Here is a 27,263-nt window from a genome sequence, read left to right on the forward strand (position 1 = left end):
TTCATTTTTTTTTTTTTTGAAGGTCACGTCTCAGATATGTCTTTTTTTTTACATCTGTACATGATTCTAGCCGATCCTGAAAACTCAGAGGAGCTTAAATTGACTTCTGGACTGGAATATACGATACTCTGAGACAAAAAAAAAAAAAAAACTCTCCGGATTGGGACGAAAATCTGTAGGTGTACATGTACAGACTAACAAATGATTGCAATACCAGGAAACTGGACAGTTTATTCAAGAGAAAGAGCTTAATAGACTGAGCAAGCCTGGCCGTTATGCAAGCAGTTATCCGGCTTGGCATTGATTGAGTTGTTGCATCGCCTGCCGAGGGATATCGTGCCAAATTCTGTCCAACTGGCGTGTTGCACGTCAAAATCCCTGAGCTGCTTGGAGGGACCTGCCCATAATGCTCCAAACAGCTGGGGACGGATCCGGCGACCTTGGCCAACGATGGGTTTGGCAAGCACGAAGGCAAGCTTTGTGTGGGCGAGCGTTACCTCGCTGAAATGTAAGCACAGGACAACGTCCCATGAATGGCAACAAAACGGTGCGTTGAATATCATCGACGTACAGCTGTGCTGAACGGGTGCCGTGGGTCTCAGCCAAAGGGGCCCTGCTATGAAATGACATGGAGCGCCAAACCATCTCTCCTAGTAGTCCGGCTGTGTAGTGGGGCCGGCCGGAGTGGCCGAGCGGTTCTAGGCTCTACAGTCTGGAACCGCGCGACCGCTACGGTAGCAGGTTCGATCCTGCCTCGGGCATGGATGTGTGTGATGTCCTTAGGTTAATTAGGTTTAAGTAGTTCTAAGTTCTAGGGGACTGATGACCTCAGAAGTTAAGTCCCATAGTGCTCAGAGCCATTTGAACCATTTGTGTAGCGGGCGACAGTCAGATTGGTTTCCCACCGCTGTCTTGGGCGTCTCCATATACGTGTTTGCTGGTCAAGGCGGACAACTTGAAGTGGGACTCATCACTGAAGACGATTCTACTCCAGTCAGTGAGATTCCATTCCCTCGAACCAGCCCACGATTTTGACGATCTAACGCGCTAGTTGGACAGGATTTGGCAGGATATCCCTCGAGATACGATGCAACAACTCTATCAGTCAATATCAAGCCTCAAAACTGCTTACATAAGGGCCAGACGTGGACCGACGCTTTATTGACTTGCTCAATTTGTGAACCTCTTTCTCTTCAATAAATTATTCAATTTTTCTGTAATTGTAATCATTTGTTTGTCAGTACTTGTGCATCACATTTACCTATTTTCGTCCCATTCGGATAATCTCTTTGTGATGCATCGATTTTTTTTAATCTTAGTGTAAATTTCCTTGAGACAGAAAAGCAAAGCGTCTGGCTACAAATCAGCACGGAAAGCATCGCTCGTGTGAAACTCAGCTCTCACTTTTCTCGGATGACATCCTGAGAACAATGGATGAAGTCAGCAGACAGATTCCGTATGCTTACATCTCCAGAAAGTGTTTGATGCGGTGACCTGCTACAGACAGTTAACGGAGGTTCGAGTATACGGAACAGTTTTCCAGATACGTGAGTGGCTTGAAGAGTTCGTAAGTTATAGGACCCAGAACGTAGTTCTCGACGGCGAGTGTTCATCAGATACAAGTGTATCACCAGTAGTGACCAGGGGATGTGTGATAGGACCGCTCCTATTCTCTGTATACAGTAAATAAATAATTTGACGAACAGGTTGGGCAGCAAACTGCAACTACAACTGTTTCTGATGACGCTGTGGTGTATGGGAAGGTGCCGTCGGTGAGTGACTGTACGAAGATGCCAAGATGACTTAGACAAAATTTCTAGTTGCGGTGATAAGTCGCAGCTTGCCCAAAATGTAGAAAGTTAATGCAGATTAGTAGGAGAAACAAACCAATAATGTTCGCAAACAGCATTGGTGATGTGCGTCTTGACACAGTCGTGTCAGTTAAATATCTGGGTGTAATGTTGCTGACTGATATGAAATGGAACGGCCTTATAAGGAGGGTAGCAGGGAAGACGAAAGGTCGACTGCAGTTTATTAGGAGAATTTTAGGAAAGTGTAGTTCAGCTACAAGGGAGACAGCGTATACAACACTACAACACTGCTCGAAAGTAATGCCTCCGGACTTTTTATGTGGAAATTGTTAAAGCTCTTAAGTAAAACAAACTTTATTAACAATCTACGTCTTTGCTTTTCGTGTCTAAATAATTATTTCTCAGCACAGTTTCGATAGCAACGAACGTATTTCTCCCGACTAGAGACCAGTTTGTTGATACCGTCACTGTAGAACGTTAGACTTTGTTGACGGTGCCCCAACCTCATCTCTGCTTGCACCGCTTCGTAACAATCAAAATGAAGCCCTCAAGTCCTCTTCAGCGTTCTTTAAGGGGGGTAGGACGTCAAACAGGCCGACTTGAAGCAGGAGAGGCACCACAGGACATTTTAATTTCCACTATATATACTTTTACAAATAAATTCATAAAACTTTGTCAGCGTGACCAGGAGCGATTCAGGATTCACACTCATAGCAGTGGAAGTTCAAAATCATGACAAAATAATTTTTTTACTTGTGAAATTTCATAATTTTTCACTTACTATTGTTTGCAGTTGTTGCTATTGGTACACTTTTCTTCGTAAGTAAGAGAGATTCTTCGATTAATTTAGCATTGCATACAAATCATACTTACAGATGCATGAAACTCTAGAATTTATTTAATTTATGAAAAAATGAGTGAACTGTTACGTTTTAAACTTTAGAAAAACTCAAATTTTGTAGTTAATTATCTCAATTTTTACCACAGTTTTTAATAAATTCGGAAAATTCCCGAGTTTTGCATTAAGAAGTTTGTGTTTAATAAGCATACCAAGTTTGAAAGTAATACGATATTTATTTTGGATGTTACATGTACCTATGTACAAAAATTTGTGTTTTGCGGAAAATGGCCGTTGAAGTTTCTGCTTGTGTTTGGCGTTCCTTTAGAATTGTCCAGCACCATAATAAGTTTCTTTTTCATTTTGTGAATCAGTTTTATTCCTTTTCACATTCCTATGATGCACTCTTCTTCATTTTATCACCTCCAAAAATGATTCATCTGTTTTCACTACAAGCTGTCTATCGTATACAAAGTTTTGTGCAGTTCACTCCGGGCTTACTTCCCATTTTCTCTAAAACATATTTCCTCCTTTGTACACCATCATACTGAATGATAAACACCAATATCAAGTACATTTCTTCCCATAAAAATGGTTTTTTGCAATCTTTCCCAAACACATTGGTTAAAACCTTCATTTGGATTTTAGTACCGCCATGAAGACAGTTCTCCAATACGTTTTCATTCGCAAGGTCCCTGAATATAGGTTTGATGGCTTCCATTACAGCAGTTGGTACAGAATTCCTGTGATGATATTCTTCACCACCAGCAATCGACCTTTGGTAGCCACACCATGATTCGCTTCCTTTTGGGTACAAGTTGTGGATAGTGTTATTTTCTGTGGATATTTTGTGGAAGTATAAGACCCAAACTGCTTGCTTCATATTTTTCAAGCCCCTGTGTTCCTTCTTATTGCCAAGCCATAATGTGTCTGTAGCTTGTTTATTTCCGCGTCCGTCAGTCGCTCTCTCCCTTCAGTTCCCTTCCCATCAGATAACTTTTTTCTGACAAATCTTCTCTCAGCCTTCTAAGTCTAGTGCCAAGTCTTTTCTATACCTGTCCCACACATTCTAACTTCTGCACAATAGTCTCAGCTCCATATGGAGCACATTTATGAACCTCAAGGAAAGCCTTACTATCACCATCACCAAGGTACTTCACATATCACAGGCCACAGGAGGCAACAGATATGGTAAACAAGCTGACAACTCCCTGTACTTCCATTCCTCCACTTGAGCCTTCATAGTTCATGTTACATTGATGATCTGGAATCCCTTTCACACAATTATGACAAAATTTGCTCAACATTTCAACATCTAGTACTTTGCCAATGTTATAACACCACCATTTAAGGAACCGTGTCCTCTTTTTTGCCAGGTACCATCAAAAGCGGCCACTGTACCTCTGTCACCATCATTTTCGATTATATATTCTTCTGCAGAACTTTTCATTGATCATTCTGCAACTACTTTTACAGCCCCATGCAGCATGCCATAATATCTCACATATTTTGCTGAAGAAGATGGAAGATTCATCACTGCACAAAGTGTTCTTGCCGCCTTCTGTCCCCTTACAATACAGCGCATGCCATATGCTATCCTCAGATCACATTATGACTTTTGTTTATGATTTTAGATGTCATGCAAGACGCACCAACGTTGCATTTGCTGCATATGATAGAGAAGTTTGTAGCAAGACCTTTCCTGGCACTCTCATCTTCCACCACAGAAACACACTGCACACCAAAGCAATGCTTCCACATAACATTGTCCAATATTAACTATGACAGTATGTTAACATCAACAATCTTCAGATTCAACAATAGCCCCAAAAACAAGTTTCCTTCTTGAAGCACTCAGCGGTAGTTTGTTTACCGGCTCTGAGAGGTTGCAGTCTTGAGCCACTGATGTAACATTTGTTGTAGCATCCTTTACTCTGTAGCTGTTCCCCTTGTGACGTTGTTTACAGTTGAAGCAACGAATTTTAGGCATCTTGTTCGATAATATGCCACGAACGAACACAAAACAACACAGCAAATGAAAAATCGTGTCGAAATTCACAACACCACACTGCAAGCCTTTCAAAACAGAGAACAAACAAAATCAACGATCAAAACAATGCACGTTTACAGCAGCAGAAGAAGTATCGATATCAGTAGTCCTTTGTTTCACGTATGACAGTCTCTGGCGCAAATATAAACATTCGAATTCTACAGAACAAAATACACATACGTATGTCAGAAGAACGCTGTGCAAAGGGGTGTAGTGCTGCGTCTTAGTACACTTAAGACCAAATAACGTGCATTATAATCTCTCAAACATAAATGTTTTATACATCGAACTATGCAGAAAGATGTGCGCTGCAAAACAGGCATATTTTTGAAAAATCCATAATTTTTTTAATTTTTGATGTCCTAACCCCCCTTAAGTTTTGAAAACAGATGAAAAGCGTATGGGGCCAAGTCGGGTGTGTATGGAGCACGGTCGATGACAGTGAAACCCAGGAGTTGGATTGTTGCAGACGTCGCAGCCATTGTCGTGCTGAAAACGAGTGTGCTCCATGTGTGAACGAACTCTTCGAATTGGAAGTTTCATTTGCTGAGGGTCTCGAAGTACCTTGTACAGGTTATGGTGGTGTCTTTAGACACGGATTCCTAAAGCACCACACCTTGATCATCTCAGAACACTATTAGCATAACTATGCCTGCTGATGGTAACATCTTGAACTTTTTTGGCGTCATTGATCCTTTGAGGCTGAACTCCACCGATGTTCTCTTGTTTTTCGGGGACAAAATGGTGGACCCAGCTATCATCACCTGTCACTATGTTGTTAAGAAACTACTCACTCTCACGGTCACAATGCAAAATAAATTGTTGGCAGAAGTCCGTTTTTCTCTGTTGAGACGAACATTCGAGACACCCACAGTGCACACAATGTTCTGCACAACATTTCTGCAGTGATGGTCTGTACACGCTCACGTCATACTCCACAATTGCATGAGAGTTGTGTCTGTGTTATCCGACGATTTTCTCCGACGAGTTCATCAACCGGATTCTGGTGAGTCTCGTCGGTTGGCGTCGGTCGCCGTTTCCTTCATTACAGGCACGACCAATCCAACGTCGTACATTAATGATATCGATACAGTCATCACCGTACACAGTTTTCGTTCTTCTACGGATCTGAATTTGAGGCACGTCAGAAACTCGATTGCAGCACGCTATTTCTCAAGCATCGACTTAGTTGCGTTATACACCGCCATGTTACACGCTACAGTGGAGTCCTCTAACGGCAGAGGGTTGCCGTTTGCATCAGGAAGCGGGAAAGTCAACCGAGTAATATGCGTCATAAGTAGTACCTCCACTGATACTGAGAACACAAAAAAAATTTGGAGACACTACTTTTCAGCTGCCCTCGTACTATTGAACCAGAAATAATTAAACAGAGATGCTGCTCGACATTATTACTAAAATTCCTGTGCAGAAACAACTGCCCCACATTCTGACTCTGAGGTAATATTTTGTCAATTTTTATCCACATCTACTTGCCGTACTACATCTGTCACTTCCAGTGTATCGTCCTGATATTTTACCAAATCGATAAGTTGAGTGAAACAAAGATACCAATTTCCAAAACTGTTTGCACCTAATATTATCTAATATGTATGAGTCTCTGGTCGCAGACATCTTTTCATTAGAAACGATTAAAAGAAGTGGTGGTTTAAAATCACCATTTGTAGTTCTGATACTTAAAAATATTTTTTAAACTCGCGACACATACTACTGCGTCTGCTGGTTTCATTGATAGTAAACGGAGAAGACGAAGACAGTCTGCAGAGAAGATTTTTTGCAAAACGATCGTGCGATCCATCGTATTGACGTTGGATCTATACCAGAAAGGACTATCAACATATAGTGGATGTGTACAAAGAAGGACAGCACGAATAGTTACAGCTTCGTTGAATAAAGAGTGAGTGTTAAGGAAAAAACCTGAAATGGCGGACTCTCGAAGACGGGCGTCAACTGCGCGGAAAGCTCGGGAAAGAAAACTAGAGCGTTTGGAATGATAAATACCTTCGTGCATGCACTATACAGTGGTTTCCAGTTGGAAACAGATGTTGATCTACGGTGCTCGAGAAACCTCGTAAAAGACAATCAGGCACAGCTAGAGTGACCATGAAGCAGTCAATCACAGCTCTAGTTTCAGGACGACCGGCGATGGCTGCCGCTCCAGACGTTTACCATCTGCACATCTTGGTCTAGCGAGGATCGTAGCGTGCAGAGGTGGTGCGCGTGAAGCACGCCGCTAACTCACAGTAAGCTGATGGGATGGTTTCACCATCGACTGGCCGGCGACTTGCGAGCAGCGAATTGTAAAAATAATATTCCAATATCCGTTGAGTTTATAGCTTTTCATTAAGACTGGCAGTTTCGACTTCTCAATAGAGTCATCTTCAGGTTTGGCCTGTAGCATAAACAAAAAGGAGCTTCCAGTCGGATTTGTACATAACAGGGAGCCAATTCACGAATGAGCCGAAACCTTATGACCACTGCCCACCTTGAGGTTGTACGTGCCAGGTGGCGCGGTAAGAGCGGAGCACCGGCGAATGGGGAATCTTTCTAGCGACGATAAGTGGTGGAAATGCGGAAATCCGCCGACTTAAGCGACTTTGACAAATGATGATGATGATGATGACGTTTAGATTGGGGGGGGGGGGCGCTCAACTGCGCGCTCGTCAGCGCCTGTACAAAGTCCCAATTTCTACACAGTCCAATTTTTTTACATTGTCCAATCTAACCAGTCACAAATGATAATGATGATGATGATGATGATGATGATGATGAAATGATGAGGACGACACAAACACCAAGTCCCCGGGCAGAGAAAATCCCCAGCCTGGCCGGGAATCGAACCTGGGACCCCATAATCCAGAGGTAGATTTTGACTGAAGTCAGACTGTTGTGGCCAAGTGCCTCGGAGCGAGCATCTTGGAAACGACGAAGGTGATCGACTGTTCGCGTGATACTGTCGTCAGCATTTACGGAAAATCGTTGAAGAAGGATGAAACGACGAATAGGCGACAGGAAGTTGGGCGTCCATACCTCATTCCAGTTTACATGGATCGGAGGCTTGCCCGCCCTCTAAAGCAGGATAGCCGGCGATCTGTGGCAGATCTGATGACAGAGTACAGTGCTGTCGCAGGCAGAGGTCTTTTGGAGCACACTGTTCGGCGCACAGCGCTGAATACGGTCTTCCACAGCAGAGGACCACTATGTCATCCCATGTTGACTCAACAATATCGTCAATTACGATTACAGCTGGCGCGGGAACATCGAGGCTGGACCGCTGATCAGTGCAAGTGTCGCCTGGTCGGATGAATCCCGTTTTTTGCTGAACCAAGTCGATGGTGGTGTCCAGATACGCCGTCGTAGAGGCTAGTGGCTGCTCGAAACATGCAGCGCGACACGGACACAGCCCGGTTGGAGCAGTATTGTGTTGTTGAGCTTCCACGGGACCTGCGGTGGTAATCGATGGCACCGTGACAGCTACAGAGTACGTGAACGTTATTAGGGACCACCTGTAACCCAATATACTTGATGTCTTTCTCAACTGCGATGGCATTTTCCAGCAAGATAACTGTCCGTGTTACAAGGCCAGAATCGTGCTGCAATGGTTTGGTTTGAGAAGCACGATAGTGAACTCACGCTGATATCTTGGCCATCAGATTTGGCCCATCTGAATCCGATGAAACCCAGCACGGACGCTGTCGTGCACCAACTCCGCACTCATATACCAACAGCCTGTAAATTTCGGGAAGTGTGTCACCTATTCGTAGGCAAGTGGTGCCACAGACCTCTGGAAACCTATCAAGTATTTGTCGAATCCATGTCACACAGAATCACAGCTGAATTACGTTCCAGCACGCTTTTAAGTAGATGGTCATAATGTTTTGAATTATCAGCGTATTTTCGCCTTGTTTTCGTAGAAGACTTCACGACCAATGTGTGCTCTTCACTCGTGTAGTGACAACTCTTCCGGGCAGCGAGGTTGCAGCATAAACTCACCCTCAGGAATTGTTCGTCTCGTCTCGTTCGTGCACCACTGTTTTCCGAACTCAGACAGCGACCTTGGACTGAGACAACTTTTGTAAAAATCGTGTAGCTCAGTTTCAGTGGACATAGAGATGTGTTTTGCTTCATTTTCTGACGTGTCTTCGTAAAGGTCCCATTCATACCTCGTTTATAATACGAACACATTTTCTCCTGAAACACTCGGATGTCATGATCGTTGACGACAGTACTCTGGTCGAAGGAAGGAGCAAACCAGTTTGTGGCATGGAGTCAGGGCTGCAATTACACTGTCGCCTATGGCCAACACCGTAAACATGTAAAATTGGTTCTGAGCACTCTGGGACCTAACATCTATGGTCATCAGTCCCCTAGAACTTAGAACTACTTAAACCTAACTAACCTAAGGATATCACACAACACCCAGTCATCACGAGGCAGAGAAAATCCCTGACGCCGCCGGGAATCGAACCCGGGAACCCGGGCGTGGGAGGCGAGAACGCTACCGCTCGACCACGAGCTACGGACAAACATGTAAAATTATAAACAATCTTTATTTCACTACTGTGACGAAAGAGCTCTTGTAAATGACGTAGACGTAATTATCTTGTTTGAGCTTATTCGGGTGCATTTTTCAGTGGACAGCTCATACGAATTAAATCGGTACCCACGCCGCACTTTTTCGCGTCAGATTTGCAGCTTAAAAAGCCAAGACTTTCCAAGAAGTGGTTAGCAGAATTTTGTCAGCTTGAACAAAGTTCTGTTTCGAGGAAAGCTGATCTCTTCCATATCTCACAGTATATGTTCATTGTTGTATGTTTTTCTTAAATATAAGAAAACTGCACTTTTCGTTACTTCACTGATACCAATATTTGATTTTCTTAATTGAGAAAGACTGCACTGTATTGTCCATCTACCATTTCAAAGAGAAAATCAATGGAAATAGTCGCTCGCAAACAACAGCAAATGATGGTTTGATTATTTCAAATAAATAGTGTTACTCAAGTAATCAGCGGTGGCCAGGAACAAGTACTTATTTTTAAAATTTTAAAAATCGCATAGTAGCCTTCATAGCATCTTACCAGGCTTCATACACTTAACAGTGGCCCCTCTTCCTCGGTACTGGCGAACATATGATCACTCGTCCTAATTGCAAAACGTAGCTTTGCACCCGCATCTTTGATATTTTAACCTGAAAAAGCAGTAATGCAGCAAAATCCCCATAAACAGTTAAAATTACTTTTGTTGTTCCTTTCAGCTCCATCGCCAACGGAAAACAAGGAAACGCCGTTTCAAACGAGTTTCCTTCCAGATGACGTCACGTACAGCCTCAGACATGTTGAAGAGTCTTGGATTCACCTCCTGAAGGCTGGTAAGTAACTTATGATTCATATATAAAATATCGTGCCAGAGGGTAGAAATCGAAGAATTTTATCCCTAAATGTGTCTCAATGTATGATAAATCACGCTTCGTAGCTGGAAGTTCGGTCGTCATATTTCAGAACGCTATCAATTTTCCGTAGCAGGAAACTATTTCGCTCTCCCAGTGCAGCATAACGTATCAAAACAGAGAATGAGCAATACGATATAATGCAGTACCAAACTTCAAAAAACAAAAAAGGTGCCTATCCCGTTTTTAGTGTGAAAGACAATCAGCGATATCTGATCTCTGTCACTTCTCGGAAACAAGTCAAATATCACTTCAGAGCTTGAAGCGAAGTTCATTCCAAATATCGAATGCAAATTGTTAAAATTCTTATCAAACAAGTGAACAAGATCCACGGCACATTTGAACAGGCTGTTTGTGCCTGTGATGTAGTGGCATTCTCACTCGCAGGGCGCTTCGGCCAAACCTTATACCGTACGCCGCTCACCTGACTCTTCAGGCCAATGTATGTTGACAACAGGAATGCTGCTCTGCTCATCCGAGTACTCACTTGATGCGTATTTACTGGATACCGAACTTCGGTTACATGAGGTGCCTGGCCAAAACTTCTCTGGCATCGTTTTTTGCATAGAGGTATGGTTTCTTTCCTATCTATACAACATGTCTGTCAAGTGTCTGCAAAAGGAAATACTTCACGATTCGGTGCAGAGTCTGCTACATCGGATGGTGGTGGAGGTGGTGGTTAGTGTTTAACGTCCCGTCGACAACGAGGTCATTAGAGACGGAGCGCAAGCTCGGGTTAGGGAAGGATTGGGAAGGAAATCGGCCGTGCCCTTTCAAAGGAACCATCTCGGCATTCGCCTGAAACGATTTAGGGAAATCACGGAAAACCTAAATCAGGATGGCCGGAGACGGGATTGAACCGTCGTCCTCCCGAATGCGAGTCCAGTGTGCTAACCACTGCGCCACCTCGCTCGGTCTACATCGGATGTTCCAGGTTTCCGTAAAAGAGTAAAATCAGCCGCTTCAAATATGATGTAAAAACCAGTTAAGTTCTGCTGTATCACTATAAACCCTAGTATGTTCCGGACATTGAAATTCTGAGCATACAGTGTATTCTGCTTTAATCGGTTTATATTTTGCTCATATATCCCGTTGTCGTTCTAAACAAAACCATTAACTGCAGTAGGAATATTACACAAACCTGTAAGTATGTGTAATTACTAAACTGAAGTTTCTAAAAATTCTTGAACAAGTTTGACATGCCACTACTGATGATAACAATACCGAACGAACTAAGCATGATCTCATTAAGTATAAACTGATATTAAAATGTGCATGGGTACTACTCTTCAATGTAAAGTAAAATATGATTATACATCTTTGGTCTCTGAAGTAATACATTATCAACCAACATTTATGCTGCCACCCAGTGTCGTGGAAACACCTGATGAAAATTCTAAACAACAAGACATAAAATACTGAGTTTCCAGCAAGATAAACTGACCTTGCAGTGCTAAATACAGTCAATTTTGGAAATACAGATACATATACAGCGTGACAGGTAACTGATTTCGGGAATAGCGTTGTAAATGGCAGTCAGTTTCCTGTAGTATGTACATAGTAAATTTACGAAAAACGCCATTTACGATAACTTAACTACAAGAGATATTACAAAATTCGCAGGTTTGTCAGTAAGTGCTGTGCACTTTGAATGTCATTACGCAGCTAGTTGAGATGTGTCATATTCAGAATTATCATAGATTTTGTACACGTGTTTCAATGATACCTTAATAATTTGCATCTGGAATGAACTTGGCTTACAGTTTTGAAGGAAAAAAAATGTAGGGGCATCTTGGTTGAGTGTCACAGCTCTGATGTCGCTATTTTGTGACAAGGCAGGAGAAGGGTAGCCACCGCTTTGTTTTAGGTTTTGCGACACTGTTAACCTTGACAAGCAAGCAATTGTGCAGTGACTGTGCGTGTCTGATTGTTTTCTTTCCTTATTTCGAAAATCCTGGGACATGACAGGGTTCGCATAGGACCCTCACGACACCAGAATGGGGTCGGCGATCGCTATCACCACGTGTCAGTTCTGCTTTGGTAATAGCGCAACTCTGGGGTATGGGCTGCCGGCACAGCGAGAGGGAGGCGGGGCTTGTACCCCTCTGCCACACCTCTCCCACAGCGACCCAGGTTATCGTATGTTTAAATTGGCGGCCGACTGCCACGTTGAAGTGTCCTCACTATACAGGCCGAGGCCCACGAGAAAGACAGGCTGTGGTGTGTACGTCAGCGCACGTGATACCAACTGTCTTACGAGTGCCAGAAGCTGTCTGGTGGACTAAAATGGCCCTAAGCACTATGCGACTTAACTTCTGAGGTCATCAGTCGCCTAGAACTTAGAACTAATTAAACCTAACTAACCTAAGGACATCACACGCATCCATGCCCGAGGCAGGATTCGAACCTGTGACCGTAGCGGTCGCTCGGTTCCAGACTGGAGCGCCTAGAACCGCACGGCCACTCCGGCCCGCTGTCTCTGGTGGAGAGTGAGTAACTATTTCAGACGGGTTTAATACTTATTAACTGCACGTTTAAATGCATATAAGTTCTCGATAGCAGACAACTAAATTGACACTTATAGTGAGTACATTTCCAGTTAAATATTGATTTATTGATGACCTTGCACGGAGCCGAGAGACTGCGAAGTGCAACACAGCTAGCTCCGTATTCCCATGAAGTAATGGGTGCTGTCGACAAGGGATTTCGTCCGCAGCTCGTGGTCATGCGGTAGCGTTCTCGCTTCCCGCGCACAGGTTCACGGGTTCGATTCCCGGCGGGGTAAGGGATTTTCTCTGCCTCGTGAAGACTGGGTGTTGTGTGATGTCCTTAGGTTAGTTAGGTTTAATTAGTTCTAAGTTCCAGGGGACTGATGATCATAGATGTTAAGTCCCATAGTGCTCAGAGCCATTTGAACCATTTTTTGACAAGGGATTTCGGATGGATTCCATATTCCTAGATTTCCAGAAGGCTTTTGATACCGTTCCTCACAAGCGACTATTAAGCAAATTGCGTGCATATGGAGTATCATCTCAGTTGTGTGAGTGGATTCGTGATTTCCTCTCAGAGAGGTCACAGTTCGTAGTGATAGACGGAAAATCATCGAGAAGAACAGAAGCGATATCTGGTTTTCCGCAAGGCTAGTGTCATAGGCCCTCTGCTGTTCCTGATTTACATAAATGATCTAGGTGATAAACTGAGCAGCCCCCTTAGATTGTTTGCAGATGACGCTGTAATTTACCGTCTAGTAAAATCATCAGACGATCAATTCCAATTACAAAACGATCTAGAGATAATTTCTGTATGGTGCGAAAAGTGGCAATTGGCACTAAACAAAGAAAAGTGCGCGGTCATCTACATGAGTACCAAAAGAAATTCGATAAATTTAACGTATACTATAAATCACACAAATCTAAGTGCTGTCAATTCGACTAAATACCTAGGAAATACAATTACGAACAACTTAAATTGGAAAGACCACCTAGATAATATTGTGGGGAAGGCGAAACAAAGACTGCGCTTTGTTGGCAGAACACTTACAAGATGCGACAAACCCACTAAAGCGACAGCCTACATTACACTAGTTCGCCCTCTGCTGCAATATTGCTGCGCGGTGTGGGATCCTTAAGAGGTAGGATTGACGGAGGACATCGAAAAAGTGCAAAGAAGGGCAGGTCGTTTCGTGTTATCGCGCAATAGGGGTGAGAGTGTCTCTGATATGATACACGAGTTGGGGTGGCAGTCACTGAAACAAAGGCGCTTCTCTTTGCGGCGAGATCTATTTACGAAATTTCAATCACCAACTTTCTCTTCCGAATGCGAAAATATTTTGTTGACATCCACCTACGTAGGGAGAAATGATCATCATAATAGAATAAGAGAAATCAGAACTCGAACGGAAAGACTTAGGTGTTCCTTTTTCCCACGCGCCATTCGAGAGTGGAATGGTAGAGAAGTAGTATGAAAATAGTTCGATGAACCCTCTGCCAGGCACTTAGGTGTGAATTGCAGAGTAACCATGTAGATGTAGATGTAGATGAAAGTTCATTTCCTACCAGTAAACATAATTCCCTTTTTAGTGGTAGTGACCATGGCTGAAGGTCAATAATTGGCTGATGGTCGAATTACAACAACAAAAAATAATTTCTGGCTAAATTGCCAGACAGCAAAACAATTATTGGCAGAAGGTCAATTCTAACAGCACAACAGTTAATACCCCCACTAACTAGTGTGGTGGAAGTCTGGTATTGAAAAATACTTACCCCAGCTTAAATTAGGCTCTCAACGTAATTCAGAAAATAAAGAAGTATGTCAGTTACATTTTCTGGACTTACACATAAATGCTGATGGTCAGTATCCAAAATAGATGAGAGATATTATAGTTCGGTGCAGTCAGTCAACAGTCAATATAATTTACAGATTGAGACAGTTGATGCATCTTCCCAGATGCTCCTAAGTAGTTTGTCTGTTTGCGAGAGTTACGTGAAACGTAAGATTACGTGTGTGTTCCATGCGGGACATGGCAACTCTGTTTCGTGTCTCCATGTGTTCCTGCTGAAGCGTCAGTCCTAAAGTAATTCTGGATTGACTGTCGGCTATCGTACCTGAGAACACAGGTAAACCTGCCTTCTGGCTTCACCACATCACCGCAAACTACACACCTCTTTCACTAGGCACCATTAGCCAGGGATGTGTACTGCCTGTAACCAAGGTGCGCCCACCATCCACAGCAGGTTTTCCGCGCATTCCTTTAACATCAGAACGATAGATTAAGTTTCCCTAAGCCAGTGCCGGCCAAGATTTTGGCTAGTGGGCTGTGCGCTGGCGCGAGTGCCATAGCACTCAACCTCACTGCACACTTCCCCCACCAACACACCACGCTGACTGAGCGCTTGGAGAGGGGAGAGAGGGGAAACTCCGAATGCGCCGCATTTAAATAGCAGTTCAGTTGCACTGCATACGATTTGGCTTTATATTTCAAATTTCTCACTGACGTAGGTCACAAACAAAAATTTTCAATGTTATTGAATTATCTTTGCGCGTTGAAGACATAATATAATTTTCATCTGATATAAACTGTCGGCATACAGACAGACAATACATTACACATATTTCTGCATTCAAGTTGCCATGTAATCGTGACTTGCTTAGTTTTGGAATCGAAAAAAGGTCTTACCAAAAATACGTCGCTCGGAATGAACTTTGCCTGAGGAAAGCAATGTCCTGAACAGTTTTAATGTAAAAGCATTTGTCATTAAAACGGGAATTACCTGGCAGGTCAATCAGTTACATCTCCACATGCACGGGGGCACTCTCAACTGAAACAGCAAAAGCCTTCTAAAACAGATATCAGATTGATTGCGTCTTCAACACGTCTAGGAAATGATCCTTGTAGTTCTTTCAAGGACACAACGAATTCTTCAAACTTCGCGTTTTCTTTAACCGCAGTGAGCTTAGGGAACTGGACTGTGTTTCTCAGATTATGTCCCTTCTATAACATGACTTTCTTTATAAATGCATCCCCATCAAATCACAAAGAAGTTATTTCTCACCTTGCGGTGTCTTACTGTAGGCAGTGAGCAATCAAGTCCATTTAAAATGCCAGATCTACAATCCATTCTGGATGCTCTAACTTTCGTTCCTGCACTCCATTTTCCTTCATTCATAAAAGTAGAGTTTGAACAGAAGTCTGTAGCTAAGGGAGAATACACCTAATTTTTGGATGTATGCATTGATGAGAGACTGAATTGGAAGAAACACTTTGCTGATCTTCTGAAATGTTTCAGTCCAGCCATTATACAGTTAGGGTTATTACAAATTTTGGTTATAAAAATATCAATAAATTTCGTATAGCATCATATTTTGGAGTAATCCATCACTAAGAAAAAAATTATTCGTTGCATGAAGCGTAAAACGATAATAATAGCTGGAGCCCACCCAACATTATCTTTCAGCCACTTATTTAAAGAACTAGGGACATTCACAGTAGCTTCACTATATATACATTCGCTTATGAAAATTGTTATTAACAACCCATCCTTCAAAAGCAAACGTACATAGCTGCAACACTAGGAGAAGGGCTGATCCTCACTGTCGTGGGTTAGATCTATCTTTGGCACAAAAAGGGGTGAAGTCTTTGGTTAGTTACTAAATAGCATCAAAAGTCTGACAGATAACCACCCAACATTTAAAAACAAATTAAGAGAGTTTTTGAATGACAACTCCTTCTACTCAATAGATGAATTTTTAGATATAAATTAGTAATAACACAATTATTTTAAAAAGTTAAATTGTGACAGCCAAAGAAACCTGTGTTAAGTTGACACGTTTTACATCGTTACGAAATGCCTCATTCATGATCTATGGAACAAGTATTACTCTAATCTAATTCATAACTTCAACAAGAGCGAGTTTTAGATCGAAAACCATTTCTAGCGTGCCAATTGACTTAACCAGCGTACATCGCAAGTCTCCATACCCTTCATTCATTTCCATCGATAACTGTTGTAACTGATGGTGGAATAATGCGTGCCAATTTAGGAATTTTACTGTTCGTGCCACCGATTTCTCTTTAAATTCTTTCTGCGTGTTTCGTAGCAAACTTATGTGACTGCATGATAAATATTGAGAATTCTCATCCCTTTCTTCTGTCATTCCAATTAATTTTTAAAGGCTTATGACGATTGTTCACTAGCCTGCCTCTTTTTGCGAAAATAGCCAGTCGATCTGAGAATGTCCTCTATATCACCAGCAAGTAGCGAAGGGTAAACAGCGCTGACACCACGATTCTGCCGAACTGAAGAGTGTTGTCCCGACCAGAGGTGTACACATTCTGTCTCTAAGCTGCCGATGCTTGCCTGTTATCCAGGCAGGCAAGCCGCCGCATTCTGTCAGCAAAACGTGCAGGATGATTTACTCCCATCCGAGTCAAGCTGTGCGCAGCCAAAGTAGCCGAAGGGAGTCATGCTTGTCTGCCCGTCTTTCCGCAGTGCCACACTGTGTAGCATTATTCTGTACGCTTTCACTGTAGTGTTACGAGTAGGGATGAAAAGTTGACGAAAATATCCAAGTATCACAAGACGAGTGTCAATGAAATATACTGTATATTCATTTTGGATCACTGTAGGCCAGAAAATGGTGGATTTTGTGTGTCCTTTTTTTCATTCTCGGCGTTTTTCGGGCTTATTCATTTATTTCGATATGAACGGTTTTCTCTGCACTCTATTTTTACTAGTACTGGCTGTTCTCAATTCGAACCATCATCGGGTCGCCTCTAATACATACCGGGTGATCAAAAAGTCAGTATAAATTTGAAAACTGAATAAATCACGGAATAATGTAGGTAGAGAGGTACAAATTGATACACATGCTTGGAATGACATGGGGCTTTATTAGAACCAAAAAAAATTAAAAAATTAAAAAATGTCCGACAGATGGCGCTTCATCTGGTCAGAATAGCAATAATTAGCATAACAAAGTAAGACAAAACAAAGATGATGTTCTTTACAGGAAATGCTCAATATGTCCATCATCATTCCTCAACAATAGCTGTAGTCGAGGAATAATGTTGTGAACAGCACTGTAAAGCATGTCCGGAGTTATGGTGAGGCATTGGCGTCGGATGTTGTCTTTCAGCATCCCTAGAGATGTCGGTTGATCACGATACACTTGCGACTTCAGGTAACTCCAAAGCCAATAATCGCACTGACTGAGGTCTGGGGACCTGAGAAGCCAAGCATGACGAAAGTGGCGGCTGAGCACGCAAGAGATCTTGCACGCGTCTAGCAATATGGGGTGGTTCTAATAAAACCCCATGTCATTCCAAGCATGTGTGTCAATTTTTATCTCTCTATCTACATTATTCCGTGGTTTATTAAGTTTTCAAATTTATGCTGACTTTTTGATCACCCGGTATTTTCTGTAGGAGGGAGAACCATCTCTGAAAGTCAGGGTCCTGTGCGCCTAAGTACATGAAGATGTCTGTCATACTGCAGTATCACAACCCCAGCTAAAGAAAGGCTTCGGATGTATGGTTTCTGTAACCTTAGCGTGTTCCAGCCAAATGTGACACCAGATACACGAATTTTAATCACTTTTCCCAGGATGTGTATCGCGGGTTCGCTGAATTCAGCCTAAGTGGCCAAAATAGCTCGTACTAAGTTCCATAAATGTGCGAAGTTCCTCGTTCATATTATCTTCATCTCAAAAAGAACATGTCTGGCAGAAGTTTTTCTTTCATACCAACTTTTCTTCGCACTGCGGTGCATATAACGAGAAAGTAGTTTTTAATATCCACTAGCCATGTTTTTCTCCTATTTCAGTCAATGTTTGTCCTACATTTCAGAAGCCTATATACCCCTAAATGGCCTCGAGTCTTTAACATACATTGCCAGATACTTGGCACCCACAAAGTCCTTACCCTCTTTCGAGATATTTATGGAGTGAGGGAACTGCTGGTCAAATTTACAAACACGTCGTAAGATATCCGAGGTTCCCGAATGAATATTTAGGAAGTTTTTACACAGTTTGCATTGCGAGAAACTTACCGATATATATGAAACTGCTTGTGGTGAAACTGTCTGCTTGTGAAATGTCATCTCAGTTATATGACTGGTTTCGGGATTTCGTTTCAGAGAGGTCACAGTTCCTAGTAATTGACGGAAAGTCATCCAGTAAAATGGAAGCGATTTCCGGCGTTTCCCAAGATAGTGATATAGGCCCTCTGCTGTTCCTTGCCGGCCGAAGTGGCCGTGCGGTTAAAGGCGCTGCAGTCTGGAACCGCAAGACCGCTACGGTCGCAGGTTCGAATCCTGCCTCGGGCATGGTTGTTTGTGATGTCCTTAGGTTAGTTAGGTTTAACTAGTTCTAAGTTCTAGGGGACTAATGACCTCAGCAGTTGAGTCCCATAGTGCTCAGAGCTGTTCCTTATCTACACTCCTGGAAATTGAAATAAGAACACCGTGAATTCATTGTCCCAGGAAGGGGAAACTTTATTGACACATTCCTGGGGTCAGATACATCACATGATCACACTGACAGAACCACAGGCACATAGACACAGGCAACAGAGCATGCACAATGTCGGCACTAGTAAAGTGTATATCCACCTTTCGCAGCAATGCAGGCTGCTATTCTCCCATGGAGACGATCGTAGAGATGCTGGATGTAGTCCTGTGGAACGGCTTGCCATGCCATTTCCACCTGGCGCCTCAGTTGGACCAGCGTTCGTGCTGGACGTGCAGACCGCGTGAGACGACGCTTCGTCCAGTCCCAAACATGCTCAATGGGGGACAGATCCGGAGATCTTGCTGGCCAGGGTAGTTGACTTACACCTTCTAGAGCACGTTGGGTGGCACGGGATACATGCGGACGTGCATTGTCCTGTTGGAACAGCAAGTTCCCTTGCCGGTCTAGGAATGGTAGAACGATGGGTTCGATGACGGTTTGGATGTACCGTGCACTATTCAGTGTCCCCTCGACGACCACCAGTGGTGTACGGCCAGTGTAGGAGATCGCTCCCCACACCATGATGCCGGGAGTTGGCCCTGTGTGCCTCGGTCGTATGCAGTCCTGATTGTGGCGCTCACCTGCACGGCGCCAAACACGCATACGACCATCATTGGCACCAAGGCAGAAGCGACTCTCATCGCTGAAGACGACACGTCTCCATTCGTCCCTCCATTCACGCCTGTCGCGACACCACTGGAGGCGGGCTGCACGATGTTGTGGCGTGAGCGGAAGACGGCCTAACGATGTGCGGGACCGTAGCCCAGCTTCATGGAGACGGTTGCGAATGGTCCTCGCCGATACCCCAGGAGCAACAGTGTCCCTAATTTGCTGGGAAGTGGCGGTGCGGTCCCCTACGGCACTGCGTAGGATCCTACGGTCTTGGCGTGCATCCGTGCGTCGCTGCGGTCCGGTCCCAGGTCGACGGGCACGTGCACCTTCCGCCGACCACTGTGGAGACCTCACGCCCCACGTGTTGAGCAATTCGGCGGTACGTCCACCCGGCCTCCCGCATGCCCACTATACGCCCTCGCTCAAAGTCCGTCAACTGCACATACGGTTCACGTCCACGCTGTCGCGGCATGCTACCAGTGCTAAAGACTGCGATGGAGCTCCGTATGCCACGGCAAACTGGCTGACACTGACGGCGGCGGTGCACAAATGCTGCGCAGCTAGCGCCATTCGACGGGCAACACCGCGGTTCCTGGTGTGTCCGCTGTGCCGTGCGTGTGATCATTGCTTGTACAGCCCTCTCGCAGTGTCCGGAGCAAGTATGGTGGGTCTGACACACTGGTGTCAATGTGTTCTTTTTTCCATTTCCAGGAGTGTATATGAATGATTTAGGAGACAATCGGAGTAGCCGTCTTAGGTTGTTTGCAGATGATGCTGTCGTTTATCGTCCAGTAAACTCATCAGAAGGTCAAAACAAATTGCAAAGCGATTTAGAAAAGATATCTGTATGGTACAAAAATTCGCAAATGACCCTAAGTAATTAAAAGTGTGAGGTCATCCACATGAGTGCTAAAAGAAGTCCGTTAAACTTTGGTTACACGATATATCAGTTAAATCTAAAGGCTGTAAATTAACTAAATACCTAGGAATTACAATTACGAACAAATTACTGTTAAAGAAAACAGAGAATGTTGTGTGGAAGGCAGACCAAAGACTGCGTTTTATTGACAGAACACTTAAAAAATGTAACAGATTTACTAAAGAGATTGTCTACACTAAGCTTGTCCGTCCTCTTTTGGAGCACTGCTGCGCAGTATGGGATCCTTACCAGATAGGACTGACTGAGTACATCGAGAAAGTTCAAAGAAGAGCAGCACGTTTTTACTATCGCGAAACAGGTGAGAAAGTGTCACGGATATGATACAGTATTTGGGTTGGACACCATTACAACAAAGGCGTTTTTCGTTGCAGTGGAATGTTTTCACGAAATTTCAATTACTAACTTTCTCCTCCGAATGCGAAAATATTTTATCGACGCCGACTACATAGAAAGAAACAATCATCATAATAAGATAAGGAAAATCAGAGATCACTCGGAAAAATATAGGTTTTCCGCGCGCTCTTCTGGAATGGAACAATATAAAATTATTGTGAAGGTGGTTAGTTGAACCCTCTACCCGGCACTTAAGTGGGATTTGCGGACTATCCATGTAGATGTAGATGAACACACGATAACTTTTCCGCTGCAGGACTTGCGTGACTGGTACATATTCCACAATGCTTAATTTCTTATCACTCTCCGTTAAGTTCATTTTGCTGCTCCCATCGTTGTGATAAAAGAGCTGCTAGGAAACTACCTACACAAACAAATACCGGGCTGGATTGGTGGCGCGTCGTGTTGTTAGGTGCCGCAGGCTGAACGCGTCCTGTGAAGCTTGCCAGCCTTGCGAAAATCCAAGATGGTCTACTTTGGACAATTTGCACACCACTGATCCCGACCGAAAAATGCCATTATGGTCCGCGATATCGAAGGAGGTATTGATACATCGGTGGAGAAAATATCGACTTACCTGCCCATAAAAGTACTGAGTGGACATTGTAATAATACTGCCGGTATTTAAGTACGGATTTATTATCAGATTTTTGCACATCAACAAGCTAGCGACCCGCCTACCCTCATTAGAGCAAGAATTGAAAGGAAAGCGATGTACGTTCACGCTTGCCGATAATCACTTTTCTGACAATGGTAACTGCATGTAAGTTGATGTGTAGTGTCGGCAGACTTGCCAACACTACGTACACTAATAGAAAGAGGCGGCCAAGATGCACGCGCTAACTCACGCAGGGTGGCGTGAGGTCTGAAACAGGATACGTAATGAATGCTATAAAGAAAAGTACGTAGCTGCTGGAATACTTAACTTTAATCCATCATTTGTATACAGCGTTCTTGATGATACAAGTGAGACTCTCTCTAGATAAATGCAATGTAATGCTAATGGCGCCTTGCTAGGTCGTAGCCATGGACTTAGCTGAAAGCTATTCTAACTAGCTGCTCTGCAAATGAGCGAGTCTTCGTCCGTGTAGTCGCTAGCAAAGTCCTCCGTACAACTGGGGGGAGTGCTAGTCCGTATCTCGAGACCTGCCTTGTGGTGGCGCTCGGTCTGCGATCACACAGTGGCGACACGTGGGTCCGACATGTACTAATGGACCGCGGCCGATTTAAAACTACCACCTAGCAAGTGTGGTGTCTGGCGGTGACACCAAATAAGTGGCACAATGAAAGGTTTCAGATGAGTCTATCGATTTCATCACATTACGGATTTGACCGGAACACTACATGTCTACTTCCCTGTTGTTTTTCATTTCTGCAAACGCCAGAGACCTGGCAGTTGTAGCGTCAGAATTGCGTGGTGAGGCTAAACGTTGCTGTTTCTGTTAGTTTCGCCGAACGCCGATTACGTCAGCATTTCCTATCACACGTCTCCGCCCACTACAGAGACCAGTCTTGTCATTTAGAGTACTGACATAATTTTTAGCAGCTGTTTCTGAAGAATGTCGATGTGAAGAAATGACACCACATATACTTGTTTCACACAGTAAAAGAGAATGATTGGACTTGATAGAATCTCAAAAAGTAGCAAGACTTCTTCACATGCTGAAAGCAAAATTGTGTTTCACTAAAACTTGAAAAGAACAGTTTCAAATATTTTCCGAAAATTTTCAAAAAAATATAATATAAAAGAAAAAATATCGATAAGCTGTATTGCCATTTTGATATCGATATATCGAGTAAGAAATGTTGCAGCTGCATATCGATGCCTTCTGCAGAATGGTGATATTTCGATATATCGATACACTACCGACGCACCAGTAGGAACTAGCAAAGCGGACTCATACCGGACTCCGGTCCACGTGGAGCACGGAGGTAGAATAAGGGGAGATGGCGCTGCAGACTTACACTGTACGCTGTTTTGAAGCCAGTGTGCGAGGCCTGCCGCTGTCTTGGATCCCCCAAAACATTAGCAGACGAGTGTTTACAATTGCTTCTTGTTCGTTATTTGTGTCGTGTGCACGCGATATTTGTTCTATATAGTAAATGTAACACTGTTTTAGTGAACAACACAGCATAAGGAACGCAACTTCAAACGTTTTTCTGGTCTTAAATGCGTATTCGATACAGTAATACGACACGAAAATATGACGCTTCTGGCCTCAGTATAGTAATTCCTTTTTCTTTATACACTTCGAATAACCGAGAACAGAAGTACTCGTATGTGCTACGAAAAGCGTGCTTTCGAAATCCATTTCCATTCACTTTCATTGTGTTTGTGTCGATAATTGATAAAGCCAGAACTCCATTTGATAGTTTAGAGCAGGCTGTTCCAACCGAGCTCCAGGGAGCCGGAGCGCTCCGGAGCGCTCACTGCGGCAGCTCGGAGCCCGCGTGGAGGGGGAAAGGGAACTCACTGCTCCCTGGCCGCATGCATCTGCAACTGACGCAACAATCCGTGTTCGATGACAGTTATGACTATGGGCGGGAGCCCAGTACCTTTATTGGAGGATGATACCTTTCTATTCATTGAGAGGGAAGGTCGCCTGCAGTGTCTTGTATGTCATAAAGTATTTAATTCTGGGAAGAGCTACAATATACAACGACATTATACACGTCTTCATGCAGCGCACAGGTAGAAGGCGTTGCACGCAGAGAGCTGGTAGCCAGGCTTAAGAACGACATACCAGGAGACGTAAGTTTAAAAACGGTTTCATAATATGGAGCGTATCAAAACATGCAACATAGTTCGTGTTCTGTAATGCGTTTATAATTTTCAGATGAATGAGAGTGGAGAAAACACTATTGAATCTGCAATTCCAGCAAGCTACAGGGTCACTCACATCATTGGGACGATTGGCAAGCCGTTTTCGGTGGGACCACTAGTAAAATCGTGCATGGCAGCAGTTGCAGAATGTTTGTTTCCAAGGGAGGTGCAGGCAATTGAAGTGGTTTGCCTGTCGAAGCATTTCTCTGCCTCGTGATGACTGGGTGTTGTGTGCTGTCCTTAGGTTAGTTAGGTTTAAGTAGTTCTAAGTTCTAGGGGACTGATGACCATAGATGTTAAGTCCCATAGTGCTCAGAGCCATTTGAACCATTTGAACCTGTCGAAGTAAACAATGTCTCGTCGAATCCTGGACATGGCAGCGGATTTAGAGACACAGCTCAGGAAAAAGGTGGAGAGGTTTGTTGCATTTTCAATAGCGCCTGACGAAAGCAGCGACATATCGGACTGTGCTCAGCTTGCAGTCTTTGTGCGTGATGTCGACATGGAGCTGAAGTAACTGAAGAACTCTTGGATGTGATACCACTCGATTACACCGCAACAGGACGTGACATTTTTTAAGCTCTTTGTGAATCAGTGGACAATATGAATTTGCAGTGGGATAAGCTCCATTCTGTAGCGACGGACGGTGCACCACAAATTATCGGGCGTCACCAAGGTTTTGCTCCTCGTTTGAAAAATAAACTCACGGACGAATTCGGGAAAGACATTTTGACCCTTCATTGTTTTATTCACCAAGAGGCACTGTGTGCTGAAACAGTAGAGCTAGGTGGCGTAATGAAAGATGTCGTGAAGTGTGTGAATTTTTTGCGGCGTCACGGTATGAATCATCGCCAATTCAAAGGATTCCTGAAAGATATCGAAGCGGAGTATGGGGATATACCTTACCACAGTACAGTTCGTTGGCTGAGACGGGGAAAAGTTCTTGATGTCTTCTTTGCCATTCGTGAGGAAATACCCCTTTTTCTCGAAATGAAACGGGAAGAAATGCGTTGTCTGAAAGATATAAAATGGATATCAGACCTGGCGTTCCTAGCTGACATAACTATGCATCTGAATAATGTAAATCTGTCATTTCAGGGCAAAGGGCAGGTAATCGCTGACATGCATGACCAGATCAAGCGTTCATGGAAAAGTTACGTTTATTTGAGAGGCAGATGAGTAATGGACATTTAACGTTCTTCAATCGTCTTGTTTATTTAAAACTACCTGAGAGTACTACTTTCGGCGATTACCAAGCAAAGTTAAAGCAACTCATCGCGTCGTTTGATCACGATTCCGAGACCTCACTAGTTTGGAAACGGAACTTAAGGTGTTCAGCGCTCCTTTTTCAGTTTCCCTTGATGACTTGTCATCGTCACTTCCATTTGAGATTATTGATTTGACAAATTCAACTTTGTTGAAAGAGAGGTACTACAACAATGAAGGCCATCCTCCGTATTAACGCTGGAACACTTTGACGCCTGACATTTCCGATCTTGTAATGAAAAGAAAATTTCAAGCTACAGAGGCCCAATAAATTTAGTATGCAATTTCTTGTACAATAGTTGCTTCTTATTTATTCCCTGAACATCATATTTCCTGGTGTAGCATGTCACCACGTCTTAGCAGCTAAGGGTATGAGGTTGTCGATTTTGTAAGACGCAGCTGGCACATCAAAACGCTTGCCTTGCCGCCTGCCTCAGCCAGCCGTGCCACGTGCCGGCGTGCCGGCCCACTTGAATGGTCACAGCAAGCGACACGCCTCCCTGAGAAGGGAGCGCTCCGCGGCTCACAACGGAGCCGAAGAGCTGGAACAGCCTGGTTTAGAGGCACCGATTTGTATTCGTTGTATTTTCAAGTCAAATGCAAATTTTAAATATTCAAGTTTGCAAGAAACATGCCATATTTCCTTTGGTGTCCCACAGATGTATGCAGGGATGTTATAAACAAGCCAACTGTCATGACAACAAAGTGAAGGATTCGTTAAATTACGAAGGAAAAGAACTGAATTTAAGATAGTCAAGCACATTGTAGTTTACACACCTGCTTTCTTTTTAAATTGTACCTACCAAGTGACGTTCAGCGTGGCAGATAACAGCAGTTTACAGGGTAACACGACAACACAGTGATTAATGTAATGATCTACATAGGCTGGACTTAGATATGGGACTTTGCTTTAACAAATATGTAACGCTTTAAATACTTATATTTTAACCACTGTAACAGGTGTCCCACACATTTTACTGAAGATTTAATTAACTACATGTAGTTACATTACTTTTATATTACATTATTTCATTTTAAAACATTAATTCCCATTTCCAGGATATTTCTTCCCAGGACTTTTCAGTTACTTGGCAATAACCAAACTATGAAAACCAAGTGTATTGCTCACCTCCAGAGAGCTCTTCGCTTTGGACTAATAGGAAATATAAAGTCAAATCACAGAAATAAAACCATACTGTAAAACTGCATCAGAATTTCAAGTATATGTAAGCAAATAGCGCTTAAATAAGTCCACTTACGTTTGACATGTGATTTGTTTTAACTTCAGACTACAAACAGAACGATTAGTACACCCATAAGCGACTCAAGCCGGCATTTTTTTATCAAAACACTTCACGACTAAACGAAATCAAACCACCAGAAGTGAATGTTTTGGGGTAGCTAACATGGCGGATCTTCACTTGTGCCGGCTTCAAGTTTGTGACGTCATGACAACTCCTCTTTTTACCTCCATGACGTGGAGTCTGTCACTGACCATCGCAGGGACAGACAGTGTGGTTGCGTTGTGTGTCCGCAGGGGACAGCTGCCGGCTGAAGCAGCTGACGGTGTGCAACTTCGACTTCCTGCTGGCGGCGGTGCAGACGGTGTCGGTGAGCTACCTGCGCTGCGTGCTGGAGCACGTGCGCTGCTACTTGCTGGACCGCGACCTCGAGCTCGTCTACTACACCATCCGCAAGTCCAGCGACGTGCTCACCAGGGACCCGCTGCAGCTGGGCGCCCAGGTCGTCTGCTGGCTGCGACCCGTCGCAGGTGAGACCCCCACCCGTTCTAGAATGGACAGCCACATATTTGTGCCGAAGTGACAGGAGAAAATAGGCACGGACAGCAATAGGCTGTGTCAGCCCTGGATGCGTTCTCAGATTGGCCAATGGTCAAACAACGAAATCGTTCGTAATTATGGAAATACAGTCTGCCTTGAGCAAACGTAAATATTTCTTGTTTCGGTGAACTTTCACTATCGTCAGTGGATTCACTTATTTTTTGTCAAATAACATGTAAAGAAATTATGCGTGATAACAATTTTATAAATGTAGACAC

The 27,263-nt window shown here is 43.6% G+C and overlaps 1 protein-coding gene across 1 annotated transcript in view; it reads left to right on the forward strand.

The window, feature by feature from the left end:
• Positions 1 to 27,263, forward strand: part of LOC126419723 (protein qui-1) — a 918,484-nt gene that overhangs the window by 665,346 nt on the left and 225,875 nt on the right. The window contains exons 10-11 of the mRNA XM_050086903.1: positions 9,972 to 10,085; positions 26,742 to 26,975. Coding sequence (XP_049942860.1) covers positions 9,972 to 10,085; positions 26,742 to 26,975 — 348 coding nt within the window. The remainder of the gene's footprint in view (positions 1 to 9,971; positions 10,086 to 26,741; positions 26,976 to 27,263) is intronic.

The sequence above is a fragment of the Schistocerca serialis genome, chromosome 9 (genome assembly GCF_023864345.2).
Source record: "Schistocerca serialis cubense isolate TAMUIC-IGC-003099 chromosome 9, iqSchSeri2.2, whole genome shotgun sequence".
Lineage (NCBI taxonomy): Eukaryota > Metazoa > Arthropoda > Insecta > Orthoptera > Acrididae > Schistocerca > Schistocerca serialis.